Below are 11,704 nucleotides of genomic sequence, written 5' to 3'. Positions count from 1 at the left end.
AAGAATAACAATTGAATTAAAGTGATCCATTCTAAATATAAAATGCGGATAACGTAGCTTTTATTTTGAAAGCCTGAAAGACTCTAAGGTTTCCCCACTGCACAGAAAACATTTGGAACAAAAATATGTTGAGGAAACTCACAGGTGGATTCATATTCTTACATCTCTAATGTCTATAAATAACCAGCTCAGTTGAATTTTGTTTTTGATAGTGAACCTGCCATGATGTATGATTTCTACCTTGAACCTTGATAAAAGTCAACATGCCCTGATTGAATAAAAGCAGTAGAGGAAATGATTAGATTAAAGGTCTGTAACAGGACAGATATCTCATCCCTTTCTAACATCTACCGAACGCAACATGATGGATTTGTACAAAGACAGAAAGAGGTGTCATCAGACATTTGGATGTTAAAGTAAAGCAGGGTCGGCTGGGGTATCTTGTTTCATGTATCACTGAGACATGAAACCTGACTCGAGGCTGCTTAGAGGATCAGACTAAAGCTTTATGAAGCACAACAGATTATAATACAATGAGACAGGAGTTGAAAACTCTCTAAATATATCACAGGAATAATTTGTTTATCCTCCACTGTGGCTATAGAAAGACAACAGACATATTGTGCTTGAATTACTAAGTCATCTACCTGGAGTGTGGGATTTCATGTATTTGATTTGCCAGCTCAGTAACTTGCAGGAAGATTTTGTACGATAATGTTGGAGGACTGAGAAATTAATAAACAATCGAGGCAGTATTTTTACAAGCAGGATTTAAGTTGGTATAAACAAGGCATTAAATCATCGAAATGTAATTTTATATGGAATTATGTGCAGAGCCAGGGTAGCTCATGATGAAAACATAGAGTGCATATCCATGAGGTCGTATAAATCAAGGCACAGGGAAAGAGACATCTACCGAATCTATGCTGAATCCTGCCTGCCTGCTGAAGACAGTAAAACCATTATGGATGGCGGCACACCACAGGGCACTGATCTTTGTAGGATTTCTCCTGGTGCTGCTGAAGGTGAAACTGACAGACTGTCTGACCCTGTAACCACCTGTAGGTTTTGTGATCTGATCACAGGTGGACAGTTCTGAGTGTGTTCACACATAGCATTAAGATATGGCCCCACATGAATATCTTTATCCTTCATATGTGGCCCAGGATGCATTTGCGTTTACGCTGCTAAAAGAATGTGGACACACGGCCCAGACCACCTCCAAGTGCGGTCTGTCATGATTGGATTGATATCCCATCTGATTGCATTCATACCTGAACTTAGAGTTGTCCACTTGTGATAGGATCACAAACAACACATTTTAATACCAAATGTGTACGGGGCGTAATTGTTTGAGAGTAAGAGAGAGAGAGAGAGGGAAACTGAGAAACTATGAAACAGCAGGAAACCAGCGAGAGGAATCAGTCACCAGTGGATCCGTGATATGAACGAAACGAGGATCCTGGTGACAAGACATTGTTCAATCGTGCAATTACAGTTGCAATCACAAATATTCAACCCCCTCACCTCAATAGACATTATAGTGATGTGGATGACAGATAAAGACAATAAATGACAAAAAAAACTCATAAAACAACAAAAGATATTTATGATGCGTATTTTAGTTATTTTGACAACAGAAGTTGACTTAACTTTGAAGTTCAAATGAAAAATGTAACTCTTTCAACACATGTGCATGTGCAGTATTATTACTGAAGCACTTGTACCAGCCTTCATCAGGTCATCCTGTAGGTGTCTTGCAGTCACACAGGGGTTTATCTGAGTTGTTCTGACTAAGTTGCTGAGGGCCCTTGATGAAATGTTGGGCTTTCTTCCACGGCCAGGCAGGTTTGCAGCTGCTCCATAAGTTTTAAACTTCCATCCCAATGGTGTCTCTTGGAATATCATTTTCTGTGGAAATCTTCTTCTACCCAAGGCCCTTCAGGTGTGATGAAATAATTTCCTCTCTCAGCTTTTATGCACGCTCCTTTGTCTGATTGTAACTCACCTTGAATACCTTCATGGGTGGGATTTATATATGCATCACAGCTGAAGCAAGTGAAGGATCAGTACAGAGTTCCCAAAGGCTTAATTATGTTTCAACACTTTAGGACAAAAAAACTGTCCGACAGCTTTTAAAACAACAATATTATATAGGGGTTGAATAATTGTGACATGGCCATCTTAACAAAATATCCTGCTACACACAAATACTACATCATGCATTTTCCGTGTTGATTTTCTGTATCACTCAACTCATAAAGAAGTCATCTGAAGCAGAATCTTGCTCTTTGAGCAAGATTCTTTCAACTTTAATTGATGAACCCTTAAAATCTTTTGGGGGTTGAATATTTCTGATTGCAACTGTACATCGTTAAGCTAGTACATCGGTGTTGTAAACTCCAACATGCAGACTATTCTAAACAACAACAAAAAGAAACAAGTTTAAATTTGTAGAAAAATTACTTTAATCTCCTTAATTTACTATGAACAATAGAAAATACAACTGCAAAAAAAGAAGGAAAAAAAAGCTTATAGTCTGTACATTGGCTTTGCTTCATAACAAATGCAACATTTTTGCCCAAATGACATAATTCCAAACAACCTATGTTGTTCATCAGAAATTATATACACAATCTAACTACACTATTTACAGCATGAACTAAATGATAGGATGGCTGCAGGAAACATGATGCTGACATGTTCAGTCAAAAAGCTCCAGAGCAGCGTCCTCACAGACGATCTGTACAAACACATGTGATGCTGCTTTGTAACTGAAACAGACATTTAATGACAAACTGCAATTGATATTTCACTTCTACACAAAATATGTACAGTATAAATAAGTAAAAAAAAACTCTTGTAAACCAGTGAAAAAACGATTTCTTTGCTATGTGCTGTCACAAAGATGCTTCAGAAGCAATGGCAGCAGGGCGGTTGTTGGCAGCTCCAGGTTCAGAACTCGGAGCAGAACAATAATACAAACTCGTCTCTGGGGAACTTCCTTTTCGCAGAACTCATGTTTCCTCTCTTTTGAACAGAGGCAGCATTAGAGGGTCTGGAGGAGAATACTTTGGGATGCCTGTATTTATTGAGCCGAAACCGCTCCGGAGGTTGTCATATTGATGGAAATCAGAGAGTAGAAAACAGATAAATGTCATTAAGCCAATCAGAGGGAACCAGACTCTCTTTAGTTCTCTGCTAATTTGGACTAACAGCAGGGGGCTGCTGCCGCCACGGTAAAAGCCCTCGATTTACAGTGGTGCAAATCTAAAAGGTCTTAAATGTCTCCTCCGAACCGATTAACCCTTTTGAGAGGAGGAATATGTTTGACATATTCATTCAGTTGTAAAACTCAGTACGCTGCTCAGTGCTTTTTGACTCTTAGGACTCGTGGTTCGTGTTTAGGAAAAGACATTTTGCCAGTCTCCTGATGATTCCGGAACAACCTCCAGGTCAAGTTCCGACGTTACTTCCACCTGAGGTGCTGTTTCGTCTTGGCTCAGGGACACTTCTTGGATCTGACCTGGAAGCAGAAAAGAGGGAAAAATGAAGAATAAAGGTGAAATTGCATGAGTCTCATGTTGTGAAAAGTAACCCTCCTGAGCTGGGTAATAATGGAGCTTTGTGAACCAGAAGACAAAGCCATTAAGAGGCATTCACAGAGCAGAGCAGCTCAGATCCTGCATTCAATATGCCAGTGGCTGACATGCAAATGAGACCATTATTCCAAAAACAATCTCTGCTCACTCCTCCAACATTTGTTTTAATATCTCCCACCCCCCATTTGCTCTTTCTTCAGAGACGATGTCAATTACACAAACGACATAATAAGAGCTGACAGATGTGAAATATGCTCATTGTGAATATGCCATGAGTCATGTGTCACAGTACACTCAGCCGGAAATAACTTCAGCACTGAACAACAAGCGAGTCACTTCGGTGCAGAGCTTCAGTCTCCTGCTCGAGGCCACACGAGGAATTGAGTCTTACAGTGGGAGTCATTTAATTATTTCCCTCTATTTTCACGCTATATCTCCATGTAACACTTCAAACAGATATTCATTAAGTTGCAGGCGTATGAGAGTGTGAATCCTCTGGTGTTTTTCACAAGCAGAGACACTGCACCAGAGTCCGTCTCTTTGAAATTGACGAACAACATGGACTTGTCAAAGACTGTAAATAAACACTCGCACATGAAACTGAGGACAGAATATCCTGAAAAGCAGAGGACCAACGATGCCTTGTGTGATTTCTACCACCTCAGTCATTAGCATTTTTTTTTTGTTCTATTAAAAATATATCTACAAAGGTTTATGAATAACATATAAGAAAAAGAATAGATGTGATTTAATGTTGAAATATTGGAATGGCGTCACCAGAGACAAGACTTCCATAACAAAACAAACTTTCAGTTCCCCTTCAGTAACCTCTCTCCTAATGTTTTCAGACGAGAAAAATGATATTTCCCTGCTATAGTCTCACGTAGCTGGGATGGTGACTGTGTGACCCTGTAACCTTGTCAAAGTCGTACTTATAAACTGGGCAACTTTCCAGATGTTTAACAATGTTTCACACGTCTCCAAAATATTTGACCTGACCTGGAAATATATGCTTTACTCTCTACAGCTCTTGCAGGATGTAAGCAATGTGGCGACACCTGGAGAGAAGCTACTATCTTGCTTCATTCCTGGCGACACTACAGAAGGCATCACTTCACACATGACTGTTTTAAATAAGCTGACACCCAGTCAGTGTGAGGAATAATCAACTGCACGAAAGTTTCCAAAACTTTTGTGGAGTTGATTTTTCGAGTTGAATAAGAAGAACAGATCGCTCTGCATAGTTCTCCTCCTCAGGTCAACTTCAATATGTGCCTGCCAGGCTATGAGGCGGGATGAGAGAGTGATTTGAAAAACAGTGTGGGTGTGTGTCGGTCCCACTCTTGTTCAAGGTTAACCAAAGGTGAGCTACAGCCGGAAACCTTGACCAAGACAGAGAGAAAGATTTGACGATTTCAATTCAGGACACGCGTCTGCTGATATCAAAGATATTCAAACGAACAAAGATGACAGATCTGTCATTGCAGTTTTCTGGCTCTACAGTATTGTGTGTGTGTGTGTGTGTATGTATACACATTAGCAGTAGGTGTGACGGTGACTGAGTGCTGCCATTGTCAGTCACGTTCTCAACAGAAGAAGAACAGAGCTTGAGAGACGGTTGATGTTCGAGCATGGGAAGGCCGACACCGTCAGTCAGCAGCCTCAAGGACACCATCTAGTTAGCTGTTCCTTATAAAAACTTAGTCACCACAGTCTGTTTATGTAGGAAATAGGAACAAGTAGTTATGTGGACTGTGTGTGACGTCCAAGTGATACAAAGACATGTTCACATGCACACCTCAAGCTGGAGAATGGAACCAGGGTTCAAACTGCTGTATAAGGGGTTGATTAATATAGCATTGGGGATGTAAAGAAATGAAATGAATGAAACAATGAAAACTGATGACAATGAAAATGAATACATGTTTTGTGCAGCACATTGGGAATCCCAACCAACTCTCTATGGTCATTTTGTTAGTATTGAGATTAATGTAACCACTTATTTTTAGAGGCCTTAATGTTACTAGCAGTAACGGTAACATTGCTGCTGTTTTTTTGATTGCTGGAAAACAGGTTAGCTGTTTCTCCTTGAATGTGAAGCAGTGCTGCAAATTTTCCAGATATATAACATCTTATTGTTAAACTCAGTAATATAACATAATATAACAGAATCTTTCAGGATGGCTCCTGGAGGATGGCGAATACAGTTCGAGGCCCCAGGGACTTCATTATCAAATTTGCATCTATCCTGATACACTGGTAATTACTGTTCCTCAAAGAAAGTGAGATAAGATGAAATAGAGAGAAAAGAGAGATGATAAATGTCCCACATTTGCCCAGCGGCACAAACAGCCTGCATGTGTGTGTTTGTGTGTGTGTGTGCCATCCAGCTGCTCACCGTAGCCGTGGGATCTCTTCATGTGGTGTTTCATGTTGCTCTTCTGGGTGAACCTGATGCTGCACATCTCACACTTGAAGGGCTTCTTTCCCGTGTGTTTGACCATGTGGACCTGCAGAGCGCTCTTCTGGTTGAAGGCCTTGTCGCACTGGCTACATTTGAAGGGACGCTCGCCTGCACAAACACATAGACAAATGCAGCATTTAGCTTTTTTTCTTTAAACCACTCTCAGAGCAATGGATATTTGGTATTGTACATCGACCTGACTTGTGCACATTGCAACAGCTCCATGATTGAGATTATTAGACAATATTTAATGTGACGGAAAGAAAAGGCTGAAAGCTCTTACTTAAATTAAAATTAGGCAAAACTGCAACTATTGATCATTTTTATCATCACCTAATCTTCTGATTCATTGTATCTGAGCCACTTGGTCTATTTCATTTCTAAATTCTCAGATGTGATTTCTCAAAAGGTATTGAACCCAAAAAATGTCAATATACAGTGGGGTCCAACATTTTCATAATGGGAAAGCATGTTTTGACTTTTGTCTTAAATACATGATAAAATGATTTGCTGCAGATAATCGACTAATCGCTGAAATCAATAATTGTTTTGTCTCTACTTCAAAGCCCAATGTTGTGACATTTTGGGCTACATCCATTGTCTTTGTTGGTGACAGTATAAACAATAACTGAATATTAAAGCTGCTTTCAGACAACTGAAGTCTGGATATTCTCCTGAACTTATCCAAAGGGGCTGTAAAAAAAACAAATTAGCACTCTGACTCCTCACGTATAAAACTCTTGGTTAGATGTTTTATCAGAAGCATTCAATGTTATTTATCTTTTCTGGTTTTATTATGAAGTTATGTTAAAATTGTAATGTCAGTAATACTTCATTCAATCAGCTGCTAGAATCTTCAATTTATATCCTCAGTATATAAAGAGCATTTCTCAACATCTAGATATGCTTGGCAGTGTCTTCTTGATACAAAAGAACAGAATAGCAGGGAAATGTCTAACTATATATGCAGAAAACATGCCAGCTAAATCACTTGAGGGACCTTTTGAGTGCTTGCCAAAGCCCTTTCATTCAATGCACATTCTTTAAGCTGTAGATGGGGACACGAGTGAACAGCAGTTACACTTCAAAAATGTAAGATTAGACACAGAATGGAAGCTTTATCCCTGTAACTTTTTTTCAATGATGCTTAGAGACAAAAGGCAGAAAAAAAAGACTACACAAGGTTGTGAGACGAACCAATCGTAATCTTTCATAAACGGTATTCAAATATGTCTATTCAAATGGTAATATGCAGAGTGAATAGTTTTCTTCTTATGTGCATTGGGGGCTGATAATCATGCCTGGGTGCCTGGGATTTCACATGGACGAGAGACATTCGAGGCATTTAGCTGCTTAGTCACTGCGTCTGTATAAATGTATGAATTAGTGAGAGTGAAAGCTGACACCTGTTAAATATCACATCTAGCTGGGAAGAATGCGGTAGTTCAGGACTGACTGTGTCAGGACTCTTTCTTGATCTGAACACGTTTATATGTTTTTATATGTCAATAATCGCTCTATGTGGGAAGGTGTAGGAAGCCATTTCCCTGTGTAAAATTAGGAATTTAACAACATGGAAGCAAATAAAGTTCCACATGTTATCACAATTATGTTGCTGCGGGGCACAAGATGGGATTTCTGACATATGGTATAGAATAAATAAACCATGACACTGATACTATCTACCCATGATAAGACATACATTTGTGATGGTGGCAAATGTTTAACCTCCTCAAAACTCACAAATGTTTGCTGAAAATAATCCTGTGAAAGTCTGTTCTGTTATATCTAAACCCCCCATGTTTTTATAATCAAATTCGACATTATGAAATAAAGTAATGAATAAATTAATACAAGAATAACTTTATAAAATGTTGTTAGTCTTTTTTAAGTAAATTAAATGAACAAAACAATTATTGTAATAATAAAACAACAATGATAAGACTGTAATTTAATGTTAATGAATAAAGTTGAATTATTATTGTTATTATTACATTCTTTCATAAATTGTTGGTTCATTTACTTTTACGATGTATTCATGATTATTTAATAATTTCTTTATTTAAGTAGACAGTTTTCAGGCTGCATAGGTGATGGAAGAAAAGTATAAAAAGTGGCTTTTAATGTGAATCATAATGCAGTTATTATTGTTATTGTCAACAAAAGTCATAATAAATGTTCCCTTCTTACCTGTGTGTGTTCGGTTGTGTCTTTCCAGCTGGCTGCGCTTGGCGAAGGCCTTCACGCAGGAGGAGCAGTTGAAGACTCTGGGTTTCTGGGAGCTGGGTGAGGGGCCCGGCTGGTGCACCCGTTCATGTTCCTGAACACAGATCCAAACGTTTAATTTCACCGTTACAGCCGAGGACACGAGGTTCCTGCTCTACCATGTGACTAGAGCTTAAGATGTTTTTCATTTTTTGGCTTTAGGAAGAACTGACGTTTGAAACAGAAATAAGATTGATTCTGGATGTAACTGCATCAAGAAAGGGTAGAGGGTGTCTAGAGTCATGGTGGTGGTAGTGTTTGTTACAGTCCCTTGGGTACGTTTGGGAAAAAAACACGAGAGCTGAGTAAATATGCAACAAAATGAAAAATACTTGCTGCTGTCCTATCCTCTTAGTTTACCTTGATCACGATGTTTGCCCTAAGCACTACCTTTTCCCCCAAAATGTTTCCCCCCAATTTTATTTTATTCATAATTTTTCTTTTAGAAAATTCTACAACCTTTGAAAATGTCCAACCCTACATTGAGGTCAATTAATCAATCAATCAATCAAGTTTTATTTGTATAGCCCACATTCACAAATAACAATTCGTCTCATGGGGCTTTAACATTGTGTGACATCCTCTGTCCTTAACCCTCAACAAGAGTAAGGAAAAACTACTAAAAACCCTTTTCACAGGTAAAAATATGTAGAAACCTCAGAGAGAGCCACATGTGAGGGATCCCTCTCTCAGGACGGACAGAAGTGCAATAGATGTCAGGTGTAAGAAAACATCATCAGGATTTTTAGCAGCATCCATTAGGCTAAACATTTTTCAATACTAGGTGTCAGGCAGTCCCGCTGCAATCACAGTCTCTGGCCAGCAGCAAGACCACGATCCAGCATCAGGATGGGATCCACTATAATCCACAGTCATTGTCCACCGCCGCCAGTTAGAATCCATTATCAGCTGCCGCCTCGGTCGTGGTCCCTCATCATCCGATGCCAACGCGACAAAGGATCCTCCATTACAACGACGATCAGCTGGCACGATACAGAATCCACCGAACTGGATCCACCATTGCGACCTCCGACACGCGATTAATGCATGTTCTGATTGTCTGTGTATGCATGTGTTGTAAAAAAATGACCAGGTAACTTTAGACGGGAACAGAAGCTGGAGGCCACAGTGGACCGATACACAGTTCCCCTTTAATCTGTCTGGATCATGTGATGTGAAATGCTCGGCTCTTCCCTGTGAGAGGCTACCAATGTTCTCTAGCACATGTAGCACTGCCCGTCGAGGAGAAGCTGCTGCAATTCATTATTCTTCTGTGTTCTAATTATAAAGCCATAGTTTAGGTTTTCTGGCTATAATTAAAATTGCAAATTTATTATCCACAGGCTAATAAAATGAAAAACAAAAAGCGATACCAATTTATCTCTCTCACCGCTGGGCCTTTTAAAAAATCTCAAATCAACATCTCATTGTAGACTAATGAGCAGCCTGGGGACCCTGAGAGGATGAAGATTGGCCACTCTCACTGTGACATGTACCTTATCTCAGTGTCATGAGAGACAATAACTGCTCAGCATATTGAGGCCACGTGGATTAAAGTAAAAGCCTGTGGCACAGGGGCTTTTTCTTAGAAACATGATTTGTTTAAAAAAGAATGGAGCCATATCCTCCCCGTCCTCCAGATCTGAGGAAGTCGACATGTGCTCGGATGTTTCAATGACATGAAGAGAATGGAGAGAATAGAGAAGGACACATGCTCTCTCCATAATTGGGATGCGAAACACTCAACTAAGTTGAAGTGTTTTGTTTTGTTGTGGAGAGAGACAGTTTACAAGAGTCTATCTGAAATCAATTTGATAAGATTCCTTCTTTTGCCTCATACAAAGAGACCACACTTTCCTCGCTGACCCTTAAATCTATTGTGTTTTCGGCCTGAGTAGGAGGGGGGGGGGCACAGATGACAAAAAATAAGATATGCGTTTCTTTCATGAATATTATTCATTCATATACAATGCTCATTTCTGTTAAAATTAAATGGCCACTTTGCCTATAGAGAGGAAGCAGTGCAAAATGCCTGTCAATCGACTCTTACCTTCAGGTGTGTAGCTCTCTTGAAAGCCTTGTTACAGAGACTGCAGACGTGACAGCGGTCCATGCCATGAGCTTGCCTGCAATGGCGTCGCAGGGAGTTGGCATTCTGGCACACCTGGTTACAGTAGTAGCACTGGTTCCGGTTTTCACCCTCCATCTGTGTGTCCTTCTCTCCCTTATCTCCATCGTCAGGAATCTAAAACACACAGGCATTGATAACTTAAGATTCATACACATACATAACCGTAGTGTGTTCAGTCTGGTTTTGTGTCAAAAACGTAATACTGTCTGTGAACAGGTTCGCAACTCTCAGCAGACAAAGAGCGTCCACTTCCCATCAAGATAGCTTGAGTTGCCATTTCAAGTATTTTCTCATTTCACTTTGTTTGGCATCTCCCCCTTGAGTCAAACACACTCACATTGTACCCGTTGTCTGACGCTCCGTTTTCAGATTGTGAATGGTGGCTGACCAGTATGACCTGCTGGCCTGAGCCGTCTGACTGCCCCGACAGACCAGAGTCATTCAGCACTGCAGGAAATGTCTGACTCTGAGGAGCAGAAGGATAAAACATCTGTCAAACAACATTGTGTTACCTATGATCTTCACACAATGATAATTACATCACTTGAACTGGTCTGCAGTCAACACATTTGTGGCCAATTTGGACATTTAGTCTGTTCACAACTATTTTTTACCTGTGTGTTGAGATTTAGTGTGACGCCATCCAGCATTCCCTGTGCATCAGCGAGGGTAAGTGTCACACTGCCATCGCTGGCGTCGCCTCCTGGTGACATCACTAGGCTCTGGGACACAGCTGTGTGTGACAGGGTGGTGCTAGGTGTCAGGCTGTTTCCTGAAAAGTTGAAGATAGACACTGTGTGTTAGACTCATTGAGCTTTTTACTGCAGTGACTAGTTTTAGCCAATAGCAGGAGTCCCTGGTTGAATACGCATTGTAGCCAATGCTGTATTCACACTATACTCAAGTGGGAAGTTGCTGGAATTGGTGCAGGATAATAAATGTTTGATGATTTACTTCTCTGACAGGTATTGTGTTTTCATTCTAAGTTTTTTTTTGATTATATATTTTCATAACAACATTGGACTTATGAGGAGAAAGATCAGAGATGTAAAAAAAGAACCTTTGAATGGAAATTATTTAAATAAATAAAGTAACATTGTCAATTTAAATTAATTTAACATAACAACTCTCAGAATGAAGGATGGTCTCATTATAAGAAATGGAGATTAATTTGGAATAAAATCCTTCAATGGTGCAATTGAGGTCACTGTAACCAGCGGGGTGCTTGCAGATAAAAAAAAA

The 11,704-nt window shown here is 39.8% G+C and overlaps 1 protein-coding gene across 1 annotated transcript in view; it reads right to left on the bottom strand.

Annotated features, from left to right (window-relative positions):
• Window positions 1–2,512: 2,512 nt before the first annotated feature.
• The window catches only part of LOC133014794 (zinc finger protein 236-like), a 53,399-nt gene continuing 44,207 nt past the window's right edge, over window positions 2,513–11,704 (bottom strand). Inside the window, exons 27-32 of the mRNA XM_061082059.1 lie at window positions 11,077–11,234; window positions 10,800–10,928; window positions 10,382–10,576; window positions 8,257–8,386; window positions 6,001–6,174; window positions 2,513–3,526 (exon numbers count right to left, since the gene is read on the bottom strand). Coding sequence (XP_060938042.1) covers window positions 3,405–3,526; window positions 6,001–6,174; window positions 8,257–8,386; window positions 10,382–10,576; window positions 10,800–10,928; window positions 11,077–11,234 — 908 coding nt within the window. The 3' untranslated portion in view covers window positions 2,513–3,404. The remainder of the gene's footprint in view (window positions 3,527–6,000; window positions 6,175–8,256; window positions 8,387–10,381; window positions 10,577–10,799; window positions 10,929–11,076; window positions 11,235–11,704) is intronic.

The sequence above is a fragment of the Limanda limanda genome, chromosome 11 (genome assembly GCF_963576545.1).
Source record: "Limanda limanda chromosome 11, fLimLim1.1, whole genome shotgun sequence".
Taxonomy (NCBI): domain Eukaryota; kingdom Metazoa; phylum Chordata; class Actinopteri; order Pleuronectiformes; family Pleuronectidae; genus Limanda; species Limanda limanda.
This window is presented reverse-complemented; position numbering and strand designations above follow the sequence as displayed.